Genomic DNA, 23,853 nt, shown 5'->3' with positions numbered 1-23,853 from the left:
TTTCACTTCACCTTCATAGAAGCAGCATATGTCATAGCCGCTGATTATTTATTCCTTGGGGGCCTCCTGTCAGAGTCACTTTTGCAGGCTCTTATTAATGTTGAATCAGATTTTTTTTGAAGTTATTTATTATGCAATAATTTTACAAGGCAACACAACTGAGACATGTAAGTATGACATCACTTGTGTGGAAAGATTCTAATTTTTAGGGTGATCTTATCTTTTAACATACAAATTGGGGTACTTTAGAGAGAGAGAGTGCACTATTAAGAATAACACCTGGACATCAGATGTAAAGTGGACTGTTCGAAGCAAACAAGGCTATGTGGTCACACCACCTACACTGAAGAGTAGGTTGGCATAAGCAACTGTTCAGTCCCTTTCTGAAATCTAAGATTCTATCATTCTACAGAGGGACAAAGAATTGTCTCCTGCATGTAAAGATGACATCAAGGAGAAGTGCGAGTAATTGGCCATTTTGCTTCTCTTAGACCCCTGATACCCAGCACCACACAATCCACTTGGACCCTAGGATTATGCATATTTTTAGTTCAGGTTTCATCTAAGTGCCCATAATTGAGGTATCATCTACACTATCATCTACGTACACGCCACTGTTTCCTCTCCTCCTTTTACCTGTCCCAGGCTGGCCCTAATAAGAACTGTCATATTGGAGAAGACTGTCCTGTACCAGCTCTGCCCCCAGTGGTGTGGTCTCTTTACTGCCTTCCAGCTCCGCTTTGGCCCTATCTCTGTCCCCAGCATTGACCCTCAGGAAGGTATCCAATAATTCACCCTACTACAGAAAAGATGGAGAAAGACCAACACAAGGTCATTTCCAAAGATAATTTCACTTTAAAAGAACACAAAGACTTAAACTGGTTGGAGTAAATGGTTAATTGTGGATTTTCAGCTTTAGCACTTAGATGAATTGAAAGTCTTTGATTTGTAAAGCCCAGCTCTGACCATTTAAACAGTCTCTACCCCCCTCTTTTCTCATGGTGGGTGAGAGACAGGCATTGGGGGAAATTATCAGGGAAAGCCCGCCCTCTTCAAAATCACAGAGATACCAAAAGAAGCTCAGGACTGCAGGGCTATATAAAGTGGGGCTTAGCCTTCACATGCCGCCCTTGGTACCCCCAGCTTCCTGGTTTATAAGTGTAATTGGAGTGTTTGTTTTATGGCCCTAATTTCAGGAGCAGCTCTACTCTACTCAAAAACTGAGGCACTGAGGTTTAGATGGAAAAATTCAGGCCTGTGCTTCTCTGAAATTGAAATACTGATCTTTTAAAAAATATGCACATTTGGGTTCTGATCAAGATGTTCGGGTGAGATGTTTCAGGACTCCGTTCCCCAACAGAAGCTTTGAACAACCAGCAAGAACTGGCAGAAACATCTTTCTCAAAGGTCCAGAAAACAGTTTTAAGAGTCCAGTAACAGGGCAAGTGCCGCATCAAGTAAAAGTTCATTTGAGAGCAGCAGTATCACATGGTGCCCTCACTGGCCCCTTCCCACCCCTCACCAGCTCCCAGTGTGGATCTAGTTCTTGTTCTGGAGGGAGCAGAGTAACTCTTGTGTACATACATACTGGGTGCATGTGTTACTGGCTGGGGTTTCTGGGCTGAGGGACTCACTGCCCTGTGTGTACAAGGCAGCTCATTAAGCTCTCTTATAGAATGCTGTGGGAGAACAGTCAAGTCCTGCTGCCTGGGGCAAGGCATTGCTGGCTGTAGGATGTACAGTGCAGTGCCTGGGATCCTGATAAAACTATTTCCTATGGAAGAGGTGACATTCAGAACTGTGTAAATGGGCAGGGTTGGGGAGAGTTCCCAGGTTCACAGGTACATGCCCAAGGCAAGACACATGCAGAAAGGTTCAGGGAGGCCCCTTTACATTGTCCTGGAACTATTCTCCAAACTCATTGTATGGATAAGCCCTGGAGAGCACTTGTACAGGTCAATGGGCAAAGATTGAGAGAGGTTTTTCTTTTTTTCCCTCTTCATTTTTTTTTTTGTTGTTGTTAGCTCCTGGCATTTAAGGAAAACTGTCATAACACTAGCTGGATACTAGTTTAAGAAACAGATGCCTCCAAGTCTAAATTCTAGCAATACCACATTAATATATCAAAATGTCCAGGTTTCATTAAGAGATTACAAAACATACATAGAAACAGAAAGTGATAGCTCAGGCAAAGGAGATTAAAGCATTAGAAACATCAATGAGGAGGACCAGACCTAGGACACTACAGAAAAAGACTTCATAAACAGTAAAACTAAATATGCTCAAAGAGCTAAAGAAAACCATGGACAAAGAACTAAAGGAAATCAAGGAATCGATAGATGTCTGGGCATCTGATTATCTTGATGCATTAACTCTGATGATCCATCACTCCCTGTTATCTAGGGTTTTATTGTTGATTGGCTTTGTGTTAAAGCTCTTCTTTGATGCTTGGTTTAACTTGTTCTAGACCTTCAGAATAGCCTGTGTTTAACTGTACAGATTTTCTCAGCTCTTCTTCATCTGATTTTTGCCCTGGATATGTGGTGATATTTTTAGGATTGCAATTTTTGTGCAATTGTTTCATCTCCAGGAGTAAGCTTCCTTTCCTCTATTCCTTCTCTGGAAATCTTGATCTGTTCTGTTTGTTTTTGTGCAGAATTTTTTCCCTGGCTCCAATGATTTGTTTAAATTCTCTCCCTTACTCAGTGCCCTGTTTTTCTTACACTTTTCAATTCTAGGACCCATCCTATCTTATAGCAGTCCAGTTTAACGCACGCACACACACACACACACACACACACACACACACACACACACACACACACACACACACACACACACACACACACACACACAGAGTTTTTTTTCCATGAGGCTTTTCTGCCTCTGGTTTCTTCCTCATTAGGGTATTGTGCTTCAGGAAGCCATACGGGGTCAATCCAGAAAGGTGGGTCACTTCAGAAAAGTCGATTTTGCATTTAGGTTGCCCAGCCGACTGAAACTGGATTGCATGAGGAAACAACAGTTCTTGCCAGCAGCTCTATCAAGGTCTCTCTCCCTCTTCTTCCACCCCGGTGGGGGAGAGGGTGGGCATTTGTATGCAGCCCTCCTCAGCAGCTTGTGTTCTGCTCTGGGTCTCTGAGGACATAGGTCTGTGCCTAGATATGCATGGAGTTCTAACTCACTGCTGTGAGTGGCTTTATAGTCTCTGTTTGCACTGGGAGGGACCTGGGCTGCACTGCGTCTATGCAACTCCCAGAGTGTGCAGGACCCAGTGAGAGGGAATGGAACGGAATGGACTGGTGGTCCAGGATGGAATTTTCCTACCTGACATTTTTCTTTCTCTTCAGTTCTGCATTTATGTAGTCCTTCTCCATTTTTCACTGTCCTCCAGAGTTCTAAGCAAGTGGGCTTTGTCCTTTTATTTGCTGAATCTCTGGGGATTTTTCAGGGGATGTCATACATTGCCTCGTAATGTAGTGCGAAAACCAGGAACGAGGCCGCAGGCCTCCAGGAACGTTCTGCAAAGTTAGAACAGGCTGAGACTAAGGATCCATAGTTTCGGGAAGCAGGTTTTATTTGCTATGGCCATAGGGCTCAGTGAGTAACCTCTGAAAGTCTGAGCCCTGAACAAAAGGCAACCTTAGCTTTTATAGACTCTTTGACATGTTAAAGATGAGGTAAACAATTGGCTGATTTAAGTTGAGAATGGCCCAGAGCTGAACCATTAAGGGAGGGGTCCCCACCCCAGAAAGTCTTATCTTGCCTACTTGCAGCTTCACCAGTTCCTGAAGGCTAGGGGAGGGGGTTTCTATCCCAGGAATGTGTTTTATCTCACTTGCCTGCAGTTTTACCCATTCCTGAAGGTTAGGAGAGGGGGTCTGAGGATTTTCCGCAGAGAGCACAGCTGAACTAGAAAGAGGGCAAGGCCTGCCTGCTACACTAAGATGGAAAGGAAGGTATAGCAAACATGGCAAAATGTTAAAATTGGTGGATCTGGGTATCTGGGTAGGGGTATGTTGGAGGTCTCTGTAAGAGATTTGTTTTATTTTTGTAAATGTCCTGTAAGTTGGAAAGTATTTCAAAATAAAAAAGTTTAAAAAATTGGAAATTAAATATCCATGTGGGGGAGAGGAGGAATAGATGATCAGAAAGAGTCCTTGAGAGAAGCCATGAGGTAATGTGTATATTCCAGCCCCCCCCCACTTACATATGCACACATATACATATATACGCACAGTAGTACTTTACCAGTGTTATAATATTTTAGTATTTCAGTTTCAGAGCAGCAAAGGCCTAATTCATTTCTGCCAAGTGCTGCAACAGCCTGGTTTTTATTTTCTCCTAAACCTGGCCTTGCACCCATACCCTGTTTCTCTTCCTCTAAAGAGTTATCTTCTGGCCAGGAAGTCCTCCTAAGCCCCCAAACCCATGCACCATCCCACCTCACACAATGCTGTTGAACTGGCTAAAGCCAAAAGACCAAAGCCAGAAGTCTACAGACATTGTTGGCTTCCTGTGAGGTCCAACACACTTCAACAGTGTTGTGGCCTGTTGAGCTCCACATACAAAGTAAGATGTGATGTTTTTGGCTAGCTTGGTACAATAGGGCAGTATTTAAAGATTGCACCTAGCTCTGCCACTTCATCTTTTTCTCAGTTCAGTACAACTGCTTCTGTCCTAAAATAACCTTAGATACTACCTGTTGCTATTCTGAAAACACTCAAAAAAGCCCATATTTTAAAAAGCATTTTCTTTAAAAATAGATGCTATCAAAGGTGCTTCTATTGAGTTATTAAAAGAAAACGATAGGGTGGAAAGACAGGAGTTTTCATCCTTGGCCACTCTGACTTTCCCACTTGAACAGTCTTCCTTGATCTAATCTCTTGCCCTCATTCAGTGAAATGTTAAAGAACCTAGAAGTTACCTAGGAGGAGGCTGAAGGTTTCTTAAATCTCAGTCCATTTAAAAATACAGATGTCCAGGCCCTACCTCAAACTCAGAATCATAGGTGGTGGGGACTTAGGAGCCTGCATTTTTGAAAAGCTTCTCTGGTGATTCTTTTGGGCAGCCAGGTTTGGAAGTCCCTGATCTAGGTCAGCGTCTCATTTTAAAGTTTAGAAAGTTGAGTGACAAGTTATGCATTAAAAACTTCCTAAGTCTCAAATATGGAATTCCTTCTTGTTGCAGCTGGTTTGCAGGTAACATCTCCAGGTCACAGTCTGAGCAGTTACTAAGACAAAAGGTAAAAAATCTTGTTGCCCTTTCAAATAGTCTGTTGTGGGCTCCAGAAGGTAATACACCTTTCAGAGAAACCTGATTGCTAATTATACAATCAACTCATTTTAGTGGTGGTTGTCTGCGGTTTGGCCCAACCGCTAAACTATCGGGGACCCTCTACTCCTCAGCTTCTCACTGCTTGCTAGACGACACTGCCGCACGCAGAAAAGGGGCTCAAGCCGGGGGTCTGGGTCCAAGGGGCGCGCGCAGGAGACCTCGCTGCGGGTCTAAAGGACTGGAGGCCGAGTCAATTAAGGCATGAAGCGAGGTAGCTTTATTGTTGGTAGACGCTTATGCCAGGGCCGCCAGTAGCTAAAGACCACGAGGCTCCGTGAGCCCTGGATTATATACAGCTTGAGGAGAGGCGGAGTTAGGGCGTGGCCTCCAGGGGAGGGTAGCCAATCACACCGGGAGGACGGATGAGTGACTGTGACCATAGAGATGCTGTTCCTGAGTGTACCCGTAGCAGAGGATGTTGGGTAGGTGGAGGACTAAGGAGAAGACCAATAGGGTTAGAGAGACAAGACTGCATCATCACTAGTCGCCGGTGAGGCTTGTAATTCAGAGGTCTAGAAGAACCGGAAGTGCCAAAATGGCGAGGGAGGGAGAGAAAGAGACTAAGCCACCAGGCCAAGAATAAAATTATGCCACAGTTGTCCAGCCTAGGGGTTTCCAGGCCCTTCACATCGAGCCACTTCCTCTATTTCTTTTACCTACTGTTATATAATAAACCACCCCAAAATTTAGTGCCTTGAAAGAATGATTTATGATTTTTTATGATTCTGTGTGCCATCTGGCCAGCAGTTCTTGTGTGGGTTTTGCTTAGGCTCACTCCTGTGGCTGCCTTTAGCTGATGGATTGACTGGGGCGTGGAGCTCAGCTGAAGCTGCCTTCTGGGGCCTCTCCCCATGGCGCTTGGGCTCCTCACAGCATTGCAGTCTCAGGCAATATCCCCACAGTACAAGTGCTTATCGAGTCTGCTGTTGTCACGCTTGCTATGTCCCATCGGAGCATGTCACATAGCCCAACCCAGAACCAACATTGGCTGGGACTACACAGGGTATGAATCTGGCTGCCACAGATCCATCATTGCTCATTAACATCCACATCAGAGGACAGCACGTGTAAGAGGGCATAAACCCACCTGGTTTTGTTCCCATTTGGTATGGAAGTATCAATAATCAACTCTTTTGACCTACAAAAATGACATTTTGATATGATTCAACCTAATAAAACACCAAATACATTAAATATTTCTTTCAGGTGTGCTATTGAGAATGGGTTGATTTCACTACCTAACTCAGTATTTTGTCACATTATTATCTGGTCTGTCTGAATCAGGATATGCTTACAATTAGCACGTCTTTAAGACAGACACATTAAGTATAGATCTTTAACAAATGATTTTTTCTGCCTCATTGGTTTTCTAAAATCTTCCAAAGGCGAGATATGGTGGGATATGATTATTAATTTTATTTCTGAAAGATTAAAATATTAGGCTTGGACAAGTACGAAGCAGAGAAAAATATCAGAGAGGGTTAAAATTACCTGCAGAGAACAGTCGAATCTCGCAGGATAGATCTATATAGAGATTGACTGAGAAAAGGAGGAAAGCAAAACTATGTCAGTGCTTGATAATTTGTGCCCAACTGACTGAAAGTTGATCTAAAGGATCTCTTTTCCTACCACCTAGCCTGAACAATAGTTTTCAAGAATAACCCAAATGTGTTCTGCTCCTTCCACATTTTCCTTTCTTATTAGGGAAAAGAAGGTGCATTTATGGTCAGAAATTCCAGCCAGATGGGAATGTACACAGTGTCCTTATTCAGTAAGGCCATGAAGTAAGTATGACATGAATTCCTTCCTTCTCTCTTTTCATGTATGTCCTTGGCTATATTGGCCACTTAGTCACATTTTGGGATAAGACACCATCTGTAAAGGTTGGAATTTTGGATCAAAGTCTTTCTATTGGATCTGATCACTTGTAGGTGTCTCTTTCCTAGTATCCAAGAGGCTATTCACTGGCTGAACCTCTCTTGCCCACCCTGGACAGCAGAGTTCCAGTGCGCAACCAGCCTCAGCTCACATCTGTGGGAAGAACCCTGGTGATTCCCCCATATTTCAGGCCTAAGCCTAGAAAGAGAAAAATTAGCAAGGGAGCCTCTACCCTCTCAGCCCCAGCCACCTGCAAACTGAGAAACCTGTCCCAGTGTTTGTTTCTTTGTAAGCCTTTCTGAGTGGGGGCAAAGTTAGTGGAAGACTGAATCCAGGTAGCTTCCTGGGCGGCTCTCTTCTAGGACACTATCTTCTTTGTGTGATTCAGAGCTCTGATTTCAAGCCACAGTTCTGGAACCAAATCATGGCTCATCCATTCAGAGTGTTATGCCATTGAGCAAGCCTCTTAACCTCTGTGCTTTAGCTTCCTCAGCTGAAAAAGATCCCTAACAATAAATAAGGTTCTGTGAGTAAAGTCCTGTATTAGATCCATGCGTTCATGAAGTCAGCCAAATTCATGCATTAGATCTGAACAATGCCTAGCACACAGCAAGCACTTAATAAACTAATAGCAATTACTAATGTTGTTGTGGGAAAGGGGTGTTCTGCCTGCCCTCCTTGCCCCCGCTCCCTGCCAGCACTCAGGCAAGTAAGATACCCCACGGTGGTCTGATGCACATCATCATCATCACCAACATCAGGATCCCCCTTCAGTGTTTTGTCAGCCACTTTCCTGTTGGCTCTTGGCTCTTTTGTTCCTTCTAACCGCTCTGCAAAGCCAATAGGAAAGCTGTTTTAGTCTGCACCATTTTACAGATGAGAGGATTGAGACTCTGAATTTGAAAAGAGCAGCCCACAAAGCTAATAAGTGACCAACCCAAAGCCAGGCCTCCAACAGCTTCAGGCACACTGAAAGCCCCAAAGGCTGGAATGAGGACCTGCTAAACCTTATTAAGCCCATTTAAAAAAAGGTGCAACATGTGCAATCCTCTCTTAACAACTGGAAGGAATGAACTTCTGCCTTGATGCCCTTCCCATGCTCCATGCCCTACAGTGCATGTATATATTTTTCTAACAATTAAGTGATTGAAATGTTACTTTATTTCTGCCTCCAATAGGATATACTTGAGCAGCCCCATGGCATTTTCCAAACCCGGAAGCCTTATCTCCCTTGTATCTCATGTATTAGGTTGTACCTGTAGTACCTGGACACTGGCTAAAGCCAACCCACCAGGAGAAAAACCTTGATCATTGAGTATCAAAACTTTGTAGCACTATGGTTGTGCCATTTGGCCCAAATGTGAGATCAGAAATTCTCCTAGACAAGATTCTTGACTCCAGGTTAATTTTTGAAGGTTGCCTGGTAAATAAGAAATCAAATTAAAATAATCTCCATCAATAATACAGAAGCCCTCTTTGATTAAATGCCGTCTATGGGCTTCAGGGAATTTCTTGCTGAAGCCAGGAGCTGATTAGCTAATTGCAACAAACGGAGGCACTCTTTCTCCTTCGACTTGTCAGGCAATAACAGCAATTTAAGTGGTCTCTTATGTGCTAAGCGTAGTATAGATTGATTTATATAAAATCTCATCCAATCTTTATGGCAGATGGATGAGACAGCTAGCCAACGGTAGAACTGGATTCAAAGTCTGAAACCTACTCTGCCCTACCCTGAAACCTAAGGCAGGCACATCACTTCCGATTAGTTTAAATCAATGTGTATCTTTTTACCACCATTTTCTAAAAGTGGAGCAATAGAAAAGTGTATGTAGAAAAAGGTACAAGTTCAGTAAAGAATTAAAGGGCATCCCCACCCACTTCATCCCCTTCCCTACCCTCATTCCCCAAGGAGCCTCCTGTCCACATTCTGGGGTGAGAACACCCCAAGCCTAATCACCTATGCCTCCTGCATTTTTATCTCTATTCTTATCCGAAAAGATAATTGATACTTAGAACGATGATCCTGAAGAACTGCAGAGGTGTCAGTCATCAAAGGAAGGTTCTAATTTCACATTCGCCAAGGTAGGCGCAGTCTGGAAAGTTGGAATTTTATTATAGGTGGATTCTGTGTGTGCACAAAGGGTACATTGAGTTCAGAGAGGAGTCCTTTTCCATAATTGCCAATTGTCATCAGTACTGCTGGAAAAATGCCAGATGTCAGGACTGGGAAACCCTCTGACATCCCCCACCAAAATTTGCAAATGCATCTAAAATAATTATTCAACCATTATTTAATCAAGCTGCAACTGCTTATTAAAAATGTTCTACCATTCTTTCTTCCCGCCTAGTGATAAAAAAGGAACTGTCAAACATTACCACGTGCACACAAACGCTGAGAACAGATTGTACCTGGCGGAAAACTACTGTTTTGATTCCATTCCAAAGCTTATTCACTATCACCAACACAATTCAGCAGGTAATTTATTTCAGATCTTCTTTTAGGGGCTCTGTTAATAAATATCAATTTTCTTTAATATTACTGATTTTTCTAATATTGTTAATTATTTAGGGAGGCATGAAAGTAAGAAAAAATTGCTCTCAAGCTATATTCCTGCTGTGATTTTTAACTTACATTTCTTGAAATATTAAATTATAGGCTCTATAATGCCAAAAAGAATGAAGCTGAGTGAGTTGAGTGACTTTGAAGTAGAGATTTACTTTTAAAAAAAAATCTTTCATTTTTTCTGTTTATGGAAGCAAGTTAATCACAAAATTCAAACATTATAGAAATATATATTATTAGAGGAATAACCTCCATAGATAAGGTGGTGTCTCCTGCCAGATTTTTTCTGTGCTGATATTAACACTTATCATTCATTATATATACATTGCATATAAAAATTATATATATTTATGTCTATACCTTATAATTTTTATAGAAATGAGATCATTTTATACATATGGTTTTCCAGCTTCCTTTCTTTACTCAGCAGGTCCTAGAGATCTTTCCATACAAATAGGCTATAGCTTACTTTGGTGTAGTTAATAGCTATATAGAATTCTGTTGGACAGTTGCTCCACAATTTCTCCACTTAGGCCGCTACTGATGCACAATTGGATCGTGTTCTCATATTTTCACATTTCAGTCACTGTGTCAGTGCACCACCCTGCACACCTCTCTCTGGGCATGTGTATGAGTATTGCTGTAGCCACATTCCTGAGTAGCAAATTTCTGAGGCAACAGCTAATTTTAATATTTCCAAATGTTTTGTTTAGAAATGTACACTCCCACCGACAGCAATTTCTCTCATCCTAACCAACATTGGGCACCGTTACTCTTTTTAAATTTTGCCTCACCAACTGGCAGAAATAAGAGAAGAAATCCCTCTAAGTGTCTTTTCTGGAATAGCGCCACTTACAGGCAGCGACAGGATGGATTTCCAGTGGGTAAAAATAAGCAGTGAGCTCAGCATCAAATTTGCATAACTTTATCAGACTTGATTGCATGTACTTTGGTAATTATCCTTTCTCTTTGGTTCTTTCTGGTATTTTCCCTTTGTGCCAATTTCCTCAAATATTTATTTCAACCTGTAGCACCTCAGAGGTACCTTTTGGAAGAGGTATAGTATAAACAGATGCCTCCAAAGTGGAATGACGACACCACGAGGATGCACGACAAAGTCCATTGGGGTATAGGAAGAGAACATTAAAATTTATATTTTAATTTGTTTTTTATTTCATTCCTTCAGGTTTTCCATGTGTGTATTTTTTGATGAACATAAAGTATTAATAAATACAGCAGTACTTGTGTATGTACATATTTTGGAGCAGTGGGCTAAATTTTTTTGCCTTTAGATTAAAGGTGCATGATTTTAAAACTTTGGAAACCACTAATGTAAGAAGCAAACAGGTATATTGGAAAAAGGGGGGAAAGAGGACATGTTTGATTTTTCCCATGACCTGGAAAACTTCCCAAGTTTAAAGCAAGAAACACATATTTTAAAAATGTGTTTTAAAACACATTTCAAGCTGCTATAAATATTCTGATTATTTTAACCCACAATTTCATGTGCACAATGAAAATGACTTGACTGCTTAATGAAACTTACTAGTCAGTTCAATTTGAAAAAATTCAAGTGGCTTACTTTTCATTTTGTACTCTTCTCTAATGTTTGAATTTTTTGCCAGGCAAAAGGATTATGTGGATGTCTACATATTTAAATATAGAGCTTCAAAGAGTTAATAAAACTAAAATGGGAAATTTTTTTTTAATAAAATATTCCAGCAAGCAACTGATTTCACTATTTTATATCACTTAAGTTTGTTTTCCTCTTTTTAACTTTGGCTTTATGTTGAGCTAATTTGTAAATTCAGGCAAATCGATACAACTGTGGGATGAACGCACCCTCTATCTGCATCACAGTGCTGGGAAGTCTTTAGTTTTGCAGCCACTCTGGAGAAAGTGTAAGCAGGGGTGTGAACCCAGGTGGCATGATGTCATGATACGGTGTTGATTCCGTTGCAGGCATGATTACGCGGCTCCGCCACCCTGTGTCCACCCAGGCCAACAAGGTCCCCGACTCTGCGTCCCTGGGAAGTGGTATGGACACACCCGTGGGCTCTTAACCTCTACTTTCCACTATTTTCAGATTGTGTCAGGGAGAGCTTCAACTCTTATACATTTCTTTATTTTCTTGAAAGAAAAAACTTTCTGTGTTCCCAACTTTTCTGTTATCTCTCCAATATTACAAAAAATGTCACAATTTCCCTCTTATTGCCCTAGTCATCACCTTCCAGCACCTCATTGCTCATCTTTTTCTTCCTCCTGTCCTGGGTACCCCTGATCTGCTCAGGGGAGCCAGTTTTTAGCCTTGTGTGTTCAGAATAATGACATCCTACTGGTTCACAGTTTGTTTTATAAGGAAAACATAACCCTATTTTACCCACCTGAAGCCAGCAAGCACATTTGACCCTGACTCTCATCCTCAGATACCACTGGTTAGCAAAGTGTTTTTACTCTAGAGTCCCCTTGGCAATAACTGTAGCTGCTTCAAAAACAGTGGGAAGAGTTGTCATGTGGTCTTACAGGTCATAAGACCACATCGCTGTGGCTTTTTTTTTTCTTTTCAAGTGAGCAACTTTAAAAATATCGTCTTGCTCTTCTGTGTATTGTCAGTATGAAAATCTTATTGGAGAGGAAAGCACTTGGGGAAGCTGTTAGTCCCAAAGTCTCCTCTTCTTGTCCCAGAGAGTATCTGCTTTGCCTTATTAGGAATCTGGGAACTGAAAAGAGAAGAGATTACCCTGTTGAAGGAACTGGGAAGTGGCCAGTTTGGAGTGGTCCAACTGGGCAAGTGGAAGGGCCAGTACGATGTTGCCGTGAAGATGATCAAGGAGGGCTCCATGTCAGAAGATGAATTCTTCCAGGAGGCCCAGACCATGATGTAAGTTTTCTTTGATGAATGGAAGTTGAGCCCTTGCCATGGGAGGGCATTAGTTCTAACGGCTCCCCCGACATTACAAGGCCTTGACCAAGAGTACACATATCATAGTTAGGAATATTTAGAAGTTATAAATTGAGCTGACAATTGACTCCATGCTGTTCCTTTGACAAAGATACCTTCATAACACCCTGAAAGGCCATATTCAAATTTAGAATTCTCAAGACTCAAAAGAAACCAGCCACTGGCCTGTGGTCCCCCAGAGCATGACTTACCCATTTCTTCTCCTTCCCCCAGCTCCATCCAGAACCACAAGTGGCCTCCATTCTTATGAGCAGACCTTATCTTCAGTATAACCAAGCTCACTCTAGTCTGCTCAAAAACAACCATCTATAGGCTAACCACCTTGACCAGGGATGGGCACACCAATGGCATGGCACACCTATGGCATGGCCCACCCATGGGGGGATGGCCAGGGGAAAGAGCCTACACAGATTCTGGAAGAGGCCTCAGGACTATGTGGGCAGGGAGCCCCAGAATCCTGATACCCCAGGGGTGGTTTAGAAGGGAATTGCATGGTGTCATGATGAACAAAGTGGGGCCCTGTAAAGCTCTGCTTTCCTCACCTGATAAATGGAGACACTCTTCTTAATGGGTCTCAGTTCCAAGCAAAGTCTTCAATTCTTGGTAGTAATCTGATCCTCACCTGCCCCAAGTCTATATAAATACAAGGCATTGCTTACTCATAGCACGGTGTATAAGACTTCATAGGGTGACCAACATCCTGGTTTGTTTGATACTGTCCTTGTTTTAGCATAGAAAGTCCCGCACCCTGGGAAATCTGTCAGTCTCAGGCTTTATAAATATTAACTCATTTGATCCTGATGAGATGCCTATGGGGGATGTACATTGTTATCTTTATTTTGCAGGAAACTGAGGCATAGAAATGTTAACTAACATGCCCACAGTCTCCAAGCTAGTAAGTGACAAAGCTGAGTTCCAAATCTAGGCAGCCAGGTCCCAGAGCCCATTTTCTTGATCATTCCACTCTGAAGACCATAGGTTCCAGGAAAGTCAGAATGATCAGTTTTCCCACAATCTCAGAGCTGTTTGAAAGCAGAGGTGCTATGTGAATATAAGCTTTTGGCCAGGACCAACTCCATGGGTGTGTGAGCTACATAGTTGCAATGGCCCCACACTTGGAAGGGCTCCACACTTGGTTTCATGCTCTGTTGTTGCCATCTTAAAAGTCTCGATATATTTTAAATAAGGAGCTCTGTATTTGCATTTTGTAGTGGTCTGCAAATTATATAGCCAGTCCTGGCATTAGCAGTTAGACGGTCATAAAATTTTGGAGGGTCCCTTGGTATCCTCCTTTTGGAAACTGCCTGCAAAGTCTGCCAGAAACCCATGTAGGCTCACGGTGTAACCTCTGTGCGCTGGTGTAACATTAAAACCTATTTTGCCAAGTTCATAATCATAAAGAATAAAAAAAAAACATTTAAAGAAATTACCTAATTATAAGGAAAGGTGTCAAACATACAATAAGGGGAACATGTTGAATCCCAAATGCAATTGTCAAACTGAACTCTCACATGTGGGAAGTATCAGTTGACATAGTATTCCCACCTTGAGTCCCCTGGGCAGTGACTGAATTTTCTCAAGGGACAACCTTGTATTGGGTGACCCTTGTCCCACCACAAGGTTTCCCTGTGAAGGGAGCAATGCTGCGTACCCTACAGGCCTCTAAAATTGCTGACAGACAGGTAATCAAACTCATTGCCTTGAGTAACTTGATAAGGCATGTCCTTATGCATAAATCAAGAAGGAAGAAACTAACAAGCAATTTAAGAAATCCTGGCTGATTACCAAAAAAAAGTTGACATATGTTCAATTTAGATTTATTTTACACACCTGAATATTAAAGAATCATCTTGTAAATTATTACAAGTAAATAAATCACATGAGGACAACTTGATGAACATTGTAATAGCTGAGTGTCCATCCCATCATGACTTATCAGATGGGCTATGTCATGTGGTTACCATTTTCTAAATTCATTATTTAAAAAAGAATGCAACAGTAATGTAAAATACTTTTTTAAGAAAAAAAAAAGGAAGGAAAAATCACATCTAATCCTACTTTCCTAACACAGCAACTATTTTCATTTCATCTATGCCCTTCATATTCGGATATTATTTTTCTTGAGTGAAATATTTAGACATGAAAGTTCGGTGCTTTAAAATGGAAGTGATTGCTCTCAGGCTCTGGCTTCCCTCAAATCAGTCATGAAAGTTCTCAAGATGCCACAAGACTAACCAGGGTTTCCAAGGCAGCAGACTACTGCTACCCTAATTCTCTGCAGGAAAGTTAAGAACAGTGCAGGTCACTGCACCCACCATACTAACTTGGTGCTAGGGCTGCTGGTGTCCAGCAAGAGGCAGCATTTTTGACCCCAAAGGCTAGTTAGTGTGCTTCGCGAGTAAGACTTGAACTTTGTTTTTGACTCTTTCTCTGTTCAAATAGAAGGGGAAATCATGAGAGCAAAGAAACAAACAAAAATCTGAGCATAATTCTTTTTCAGAACATCTGGAAAATGGATTGTGGGAATTCAAGTCTGAACTTTAAAAATTTGTTGTTTCCAGGAAACTCAGCCATCCCAAGCTGGTTAAATTCTATGGAGTATGTTCTGAGAAATACCCCATATACATAGTCACCGAATATATAGCCAATGGTTGCCTGCTTAATTACCTGAAGAGCCACGGGAAAGGACTCGAACCTTCCCAGCTTGTAGAAATGTGCTACGGTGTTTGTGAAGGCATGGCCTTCTTAGAGAGCCACCAGTTCATCCACCGGGACTTGGTAAGCAGCGCCCCTGGAGGCTCCAAGCAAGGAAAGAAGGCAGCGCACAGCCCCACCTCAAGGCACCGGGTTATTGGGAGGGACAGTGAGGGGGCACCTTCATTTTTTGGTTTGTTTGCTTGTTTTTTTTGACACCTTCATTTTTACTTTGTCTGCTCATGACTTGCTGAAGCACATGACACTTTGTAATTTAAAAAAAATTCACAACTTTGAAAAAGGATATTTGAAGTACAGAAAGAACAGAAAGAGGAAAAGTTGTCATCAAGTTCTAGAGAGCCATATTGTGGTAGGAAGGGGAGCAGACGGAAAGAAAAGACTTTGGCCGGTTTAGCTTTTCTTGAAACCATTAAACCTAAGTTGGCCTCTCCTCCAGGAAGGGCTTAGTGCTAAAGCAATTGTTTGAAACAGAAACTGCAAAAACAAAACCCAGAAGAAGTGAGCTTTGTGAGGTCTTTGGGTCAGGATGGGAGTGCAGTGTTCAGATTGGTCTTCACTGGAATTTAACTTCAGAGATTTTCTTGTGCCAAGCAGCCTCCACACTGCGCACACAAGCCCAGGGCTGTCACAGCAACCTGGGCAACGTTTCTGCCTGCAAAGCAAGAGCATAAAGTTGGCAAATGGTGGGACCTCCCCGTTCTCTGTGCATTTGGTCATGTGCCATGTCCCCGAGGTGGAAAGGCGGCCCCTGGAATTTTCTTTCTCACTGATGAGCTGAAGCTCCAAGTTTCGTTTGTAACAGCTTTCATGGTGTTTCACAAGGAGGGATGCATGAGTGAAAATACCTAGGGGAGCACATTTTCATTTTGAAAAATTGAAAATTACAAAGGGAAGAAAGGCAACTTCGGGGCATTTGGGGTTGGGATAGGCAACTGGAGATTTGTTGAGTGCTCTGGTGAAAAGGAGGAAGATGTCTGATTCTGATGTCAGGAGAATTTTGGTCACATTTAATTCTTGTTGATTTTTTGTTTTCCTCTAAAGGCTGCTCGAAACTGCTTAGTGGACAGTGATCTCTCTGTGAAAGTATCTGACTTTGGGATGACGAGGTAAGCCGACTCTAAAGGGGCAACCAACAAGAGAGCAATTTCCGGTAACCCCTCTCTGCCCATCACCACTGCAGGCCCCCCTGAACTGGGGGTTTAAGTACCTGGGTCTTCTCTCCCCACTACTGCCTCTGATGCCCTGTGAAACATGCTTCACTTCATTTCTTCACTTGTAAAATGGGATTATTCTCCAAAATTTATCTCAGCTGCCTTTCAGTTCTGTCAGCACTCTGGAAAATATTTCCTGAGCTTATGAATAAATTCCATATGCTTATTTAAATATAATGTGTTACAGCCACATTATTTGGATAAGTATATATTATGTATATTACATATATTTTAACTCCATCAAGGCTCCTTTAGCCCTTTCTGGTTTTCTGTCTATGTTCAAATGGGCAGAGCACTGACACTAGGAAAGCTTTTGTTTTCATGTCATTAAATTTTCTGTATTACCAAGTAAGACATGAAAGTAGGCTCAGATTCTCTTGGTGGGCCAGTTTACCACCATTTCTTAATTTGGAGAAATCATTTTGATTTTGATAGCAGCCTAAAACAGTCTTTTCTTGCGTTCTGAATCCTCATACAATTTAAGCCTCGGGGCCAATTTTCATGGTTTTGCATAGCAAATGAGGGTATGCATATCACTCTTTCCATTCAACAAGCATTTATTGAGTGCCCTCTGAATGCCTAGGCTCATGGAAGACACTGATATAAATGGGAGAGTTTCTGCCCTCAAAAAGTTCACAGTTTAGTCTAGGGGCAAGTAGGTGTTCTTGACATTGAGATAAAAAACGGTTAGAAAGTTGTGCTGCTTCCATATAAAATCACATAATTCTGAAGAGGAATAATGGAGTTTAAAAGGGATCTTAAGAGTTGGCAAAGACCAGCCCTGTATTTAGCAAGCAGGGCCCTAAAAGGCCCTTGAAGGATCTGTTTTTAAAAGTCTCAAATTCAGTAACAGGAGATGCTCCTTGACTCCAGAGCCAGACGATGGGCTGGAGCCATAGTAAGTCCTCTTGACATTTTATCACCTCATTGTTGGGGAAGATGGAACCCCCCAGTATGGGCCCATCACAAAGGTGACCTTTAGCAGTGTGCTCCCTGCCATCACTCTAACCACCGTCAGAGACTGAGGCTCCAAATATGTAGCTCTCTGGAGGCAAGAGAGGAAACTTCTCAGAGCGCCTTAGAAGGAAGAAAAGCACTTAGGAGAAGGGAACTGATCCTGCCTGTGCTCTCAAGGCAGGACTGTTGGCTGCAATGCCAGCAGCCAGGGGACACATGTCAGGTTCTCTGTGGCTGCGGGTAGGGGAGGCACACGGTCTTGCTCTGATGGAAGGATCCTGGAGGCCAGGCACTGGGCCCTGTGGGTCATGAAGCTCTGTGGCCACATCATCCAAACACCTGTCACTCAACTTGGTCCTGATGATTTGAAGAGAAGATTCAGATCATGAGCGGACCCCAGTCAGGTGTGCCGGGATATTTTCTGGGGGGTCTTGTGGTGCCTGGGGAACCTGAGGGGGCCCGGAAAGAAAAGTATGGGTGTAATCCTGTGAAAGGGCTGTTTACCACGATTATTAATATTTAAAAGAATGATGTGTCCAACCAGCTTGTTCTTATGTTTTAAATTATAGTAGAGAACTCTGGCATTTTTCTCTGTAAAACTTTTCCATGAATTATATTCAAATGTTCAGATTCCATAATTTTCAATTTCCTATTTTTTTTTACTTTTTTATTGTATGGTATAACATATATACAAAGCAAAGAAATAAAAAAGCAATAGTTTTCAAAGCACTCTTCAACAAATGGTTATAGGTCAGATCCCAGAGTTTGTCATGGGCTACTATACGATCCTCCAGAATATAGGAGACTAAAGGGCTTATTTTTTTATCATCACAATTTACTTTTTTTCCTTCTTTTTCTGTGAAAAAATAACATATATACAAAAAAGCAATAAATTTCAAAGCATAGCGCCTCAGTTAGTAGTAGAACATATTTCAGAGTTTGGCAGGGGTTACAGTTCCACAATTTTATATTTTTACTTCTAGCTGCGCTAAGATACTGGATACTAAAAAGATATCAATTTAATGATTCAGCAATCATATTCATTTGTTAAATCCTGTCTTCTATATATAACTCCACCATCACCTTTGATCTTTCCATACTTCTCTTTAGGGGTGTTTGGGCTATAGCAGTTCTAAATTTTTGATATTGAAAGGGTCTGTCACTAATATGTGGTAGGGAGATGGAACCATCTGATGTTTTGGAGAGGCTGGGCTAGGTTTCAAGACTTATCTGGACCAGGGACCCACCTGGAGGTTTTAGGTTTCTGGAAAGCTGCTCTAGTGCATGGAACCCTTGTGGAATCTTTTTTTTTTTTTCTTGTTTTTTTTTTTTTATTTTTTAATTTTTTTAAATACCAAAAAAGACAAAGCAAATGTAAATATTCCTATTTTGATCATTCCGTTCTACATATATAATCAGTAACTCAAAATATCATCACATAGTTGCATATTCATCATCATAGCCCTTGTGGAATCTTATATATTGCCCTGGGTATTCTCTAGGATTGGCTGGAATGGTCCTGGTTGGGGGTTGGCAGGTTATGATAGGTAGCAAGGTCTACCTGAAGCTTGCATAAGAGCAACCTCCAGAGTAGCCTCTTAACTCTATTTGAACTCTCTCTGCCACTGATACTTTATTAATTACACTTCTGTTCCCCCTTTTGGTCAGGATGTAATTGTTGATCCCACAGTGCCAGGTCTGGATTCATCCCCAGGAGTCATCTCCCACATCACCAGGGGGACTTTCACCCCTGGATGTCATGTCCCACGTAGCGGGGAGGGCAATGATTTCACTTGCAGAGTTGGGCTTAGAGAGACTTAGGCCACATCTGAGCAACAACAGAGGTCCTCTAGAAGTAACTCTTAGGCATGCCTATAGGTACTCTAAGCTTCTATGCTACCTACATAAGCTTCACAGGAGTAAGCCTCATGATCCAAGTCATGGCCTATTGCTTTGGGTGTCCCTAAAGTTTAACACAGTATCATGGGATTTCCTGATGGTAAAGTTTAATAGTTCCATATTCTTTCTCCCCTCCCTCAGGGCACTTTGCCAATACTTTTTGATTATCTGCTTCATATAGTCCAGGATGTTTCCAGGCATTACAATAATCTATATAGGATTAAAGGACCTCTTTCTCATTCTGTGCTCCCTGTGTTTCACTTGTTCAAATGAGCTATATAAATAGGTTGAATTAGATTATGCACTCCAGATCAAATAAACCTTTCTTCCGTGTCAAAGAGTATGTGTGGTTCTAAAATATAGACACTGTCTTCCTTACCCCTATGTTCTGAATTACTTTAACCCGAACCTGTTCGGCTTCATTCTTATCTCTAAATATCAGGTTATATATGTAAAACAGCCTCTCAAAATCCAGAAATAATAATCACCACTCCAGACTTAATGTGCCTGCTCTAAAAGCTTACAACCCCTGTTCTTATAAGCATTTTCTAAAGGTGACCATACCATGTTGTTCTTTGTTTCTGGCTTTTTTTGTCTTGCCACATATCCCACATATTCATTCACATCTTTGCATGCCTCACAACTTTGTTCCTTTTTGTAGCAGCACAACCTTCATTCATAAGTATGCACCATCGTTCACCAATCTATTTCTCCATCAGTGCATCCTTCAGCTACCTGCGTTCATCGGGTATCATGTATAGTGCCCAAAGTCCACAGTCCATCAACATTCTCAATTTTAGATAATTTCATTGTTCCCAAGAGAAAGAAAACAAATAAATACACCCTTGCCAAATAGGAAATCTAAACTTCCTCTTAACTCTTATCCCTCACCCCATTATTTACCTCTGCTATTGCTGAGGTAATGCTGATGGTTTCCTTTTGAACATAGCTCATAGCATGCAATAGCATTTTTCCCCCTGTACCCTGGACTTAAACATTCTTTATACAATAATCATACCTTTGAAGTAATTCTTGAGAGAACTAATTCAAATTTCTAGTGTGAATCAGTGGGACATGTAGGCCTATACAACCCCTTTCAATCTTGTTCATCTTTTTTTTTTTTAATTTTTTATTAATTAAAAAAAATTACAGGAAACACAAACATTCTTAATATGTGATCATTCCATTGTACATATATAATCAGTAATTCACAATATCATCACATAGTTGCATATTCATCATCATGATCATTTCTTAGGACAGTTGCATCAATTCAGAAAAAGAAATAAAAAGACAGGAGAAAAATAAAACGAAAACAGAAAAAAAAATTATACATACCATACCCCTTACCCCTCCCTTTCATTGATCACTAGCATTTCAAACTAAATTTATTTTAACATTTATTCCCCCTATTATTTATTTTTATTCCATATGTTCTACTCATCTGTTGACAAGGTAGATAAAAGGAGCATCAGACACAAGGTTTTCACAATCACACAGTCACATTGTGAAAGCTATATCATTACACAACCATCATCAAGAAACATGGCTACTGGTTATGACTATTCTTGAAGCCTGCTCTTCTGAAATTCATTTCTAAAACAGGGAAACTAAGCCTACGTATAGTTATACCTAAGAGTCATTTCCAAAAAATCTCTTTGGTTGCTCAGATGTGGTCTCTCTCTCTCTCTCTTTAAGCCCAACTCTCTTTAAGCAAGTAAAATAGTTATCCTTCCCCCTATGTGGGACATACAATCCAGAGGTGAAAGTTTCCCTGACAATGTGGGACATGACTCCTAGGGATGAACCTGGCCCTGGCACTGTGGGATTGACAACACCTTCTTGACCCAAAAGGGGAAAAGAAACAGAACAAAATAAGGTGTCAGTGGCTAAGAGAGTTCAAATAGAGTTGAGAAGCTATCCTAGAGACTACTTTTATGCAAACTCAGCTAGATATTGCTAATTGCTACAGTAAGATAAGCCCCAAACAACAGTATTCCTGAAAACCCTAAAGAATATCCAGAGCTGTCCTTGAGACCCTATAAACATATCGCTCAGCTTATTTTTCAGAAACCTAAAACTTTCAGATTGTCCCTATGCCAGAGAAGCCCTGAAACTCAGAGATACCTGTCTCTCCAAGAATAGCAACTAGCTGCATCCCCCTACCCGTACCCCATAATGTCAACACCCCTTCTCAACATGAAGAATAGTCATTGCCCAAATACCCTAAAGATTGGGAGAAAGATCAAATGAGAGGGAGAAATTAAGATTTAACCGTGAGTATGACTGCTGAATCATTATATTGATATTCCTTTTTAGTCTCCAGTGTCTTAGAGCAACTAGAAAGAAATACCCAAAATGGCGGAATTGTAACCCATACCGTACTTTGATGTTTGTGCTATAACTACTTGTTAAAATGCACTTTGAAATGTATTACTTTTCTGCATATATGGTATATTTCACAATTTAAAAATGTTAAAAAAGATATTATCGTTAACTATAGTCTACAGTTTGCAATATGTAAATTTTTCCCAAATGCCCCTCTATTATTAACTCCTTGCAATAGTGTCGTGCATTTGCTGTAGCTCATGAATGAATTTTTTAATATTTGTACAGTTAACCTCAGTTATCATCCACCACAGGATTTACTGTGTTATACATTATCATGTTTTAACCTCTAGCTTTCCTTGACATCCATGACTTTAAAGTTCCCAAGAGGACTTTTAAAAATGACTCATCAGACCCATTTGTGTCTTTTGGACTCAATAGAGCCCATGGCTCCAAGGGTCTGCTGAACTCAAAGTCATCCTCCCCGTGACCACAGGCTGGAGAAGACTGCGGCACTGGCCAGCTACTTGGAGCAGTGCTCGGCTCAGATATGGCAGCAACACACCCTCTCTGCCCACAGCCCACAATCTTTCAGCTCTACTGGTCCTGCCAGTAGTCCTGCACAGGCTCATGCACCTGGACAAAAGGTGGACTTTTTGGTTTATTGACCGGTTAATCAATTGGCCACTGTATTCGTTTGTTAAAGCTGCCCGAATGCAATATACCAGAAATGGAACAACTTTTTAAAAAGAGATTTATTAAGTTACAGATTAACATTCTAGTGCCAAGAAAATGTCCAAACTAAGGCACTCGAGAAAGACTGATGCCATCTGGAACACCTCTGTCAGTTGGGAAGGCAAGTCGCTAGCATCTGCTGGACCATTGCTCTTGGGCTCCTTTGCTTTCAGCCTGTTCCCTGTGGGGGTTCCTCACCTTGCTTCTGTGGGCCCTCACTTAGCTGCTTCAGGACATAACTCTGGGTTCTGGCTTGCTTAACATCACACGGGAAGGCACAGGGTGCCATGTGCAGGGCCCTGCATCTCCAAACGTCTGGGTCTCATGTTAATCTTGTTCATCTTCAATATGATAATATTACTTCTAGACCCACTAGAGAACCACCTTCACTCCTATATATTTCCTTACATTGGAGTTCAACCTCATTAGCTAATAGTTCACCCATCTCTAGCGTCTGTGTGTCTCTAAGTCCCCTATATTCTGTATTTTAAGCCTCTGATTATACCTTTATGCTGGTCATAAAAGTGGAATGAAACAGTATCTATCCTTTTGTGTCTGGCTAATTTTGTTCAGCATTATGTCCTCAAGGCTCATCCATCTTGTCATGTGCTTCAGAACATCATTTTGTCTTACTGCTGCATAATATTCCATCATATGTATATACCGCATTTTGCTGAGCCATTCATCTGTGGATGGGCATTTGGTTTGTTTCCATCTATTGGCAATTGTGAATAATGCTGCTATGAACATCGGCATGCAAATGTCTGTTTGTGTTGTTGCTTTCAGCTCTTCTGGGTATATAACAAGTGATGCTATTGCTGGGTCATAGGGCAACTTGATATTTAGTTTCCTAAGGAACCCTCAAACTGTCTTCCTTAGTGGCTGCACCATTATACATTCACACCAGCAATGCATATGTGCCCCAGTTTCTTTAAATCCTCTCCGGTATTTATAGTTTCCTGTTTGTTTAATAACAGCCATTCTTATAGGTGTGGGGTGGTATCTCATTGTAGTCTTGATCTGCATTTCCCTTATAGCCAATGAAAATGAGCATCTCTTCATGTGCTTTTGGTCCATCCATATTTGCTCTTCAGAAAAATGCATGTTCATATCTTTAGCCCATTTTATAATTGGGTTGTTTGTTCTTTTGTTGTTGAGTTGTATGATTTCTTTGTATATACAGGAAATGAAACCTTTGTCCAATATGTGATTTCCAACTATTTTCTCCCATTGAGTTGGCTGCCTCTTCACCTTTTTCACAGTCTTTT

General features: G+C 41.3%; 1 protein-coding gene across 4 annotated transcripts in view; it reads left to right on the top strand.

Annotated features, from left to right (window-relative positions):
- The window catches only part of BMX (BMX non-receptor tyrosine kinase), a 69,763-nt gene that overhangs the window by 30,079 nt on the left and 15,831 nt on the right, over nt 1-23,853 (top strand). For all 4 annotated transcript variants that reach the window (XM_077146350.1, XM_077146351.1, XM_077146353.1 and 1 more), the window contains 7 exons: nt 5,191-5,245; nt 7,042-7,121; nt 9,564-9,691; nt 11,741-11,815; nt 12,488-12,659; nt 15,302-15,518; nt 16,497-16,561. In XM_077146350.1, the coding sequence (XP_077002465.1) occupies nt 5,191-5,245; nt 7,042-7,121; nt 9,564-9,691; nt 11,741-11,815; nt 12,488-12,659; nt 15,302-15,518; nt 16,497-16,561 (792 nt within the window). The remainder of the gene's footprint in view (nt 1-5,190; nt 5,246-7,041; nt 7,122-9,563; nt 9,692-11,740; nt 11,816-12,487; nt 12,660-15,301; nt 15,519-16,496; nt 16,562-23,853) is intronic.

This window comes from Tamandua tetradactyla, chromosome X (genome assembly GCF_023851605.1).
Source record: "Tamandua tetradactyla isolate mTamTet1 chromosome X, mTamTet1.pri, whole genome shotgun sequence".
NCBI lineage: Eukaryota > Metazoa > Chordata > Mammalia > Pilosa > Myrmecophagidae > Tamandua > Tamandua tetradactyla.
The sequence above is the reverse complement of the archived record's forward strand: the minus strand, read 5'-3'. Positions and strand labels throughout refer to the sequence as shown.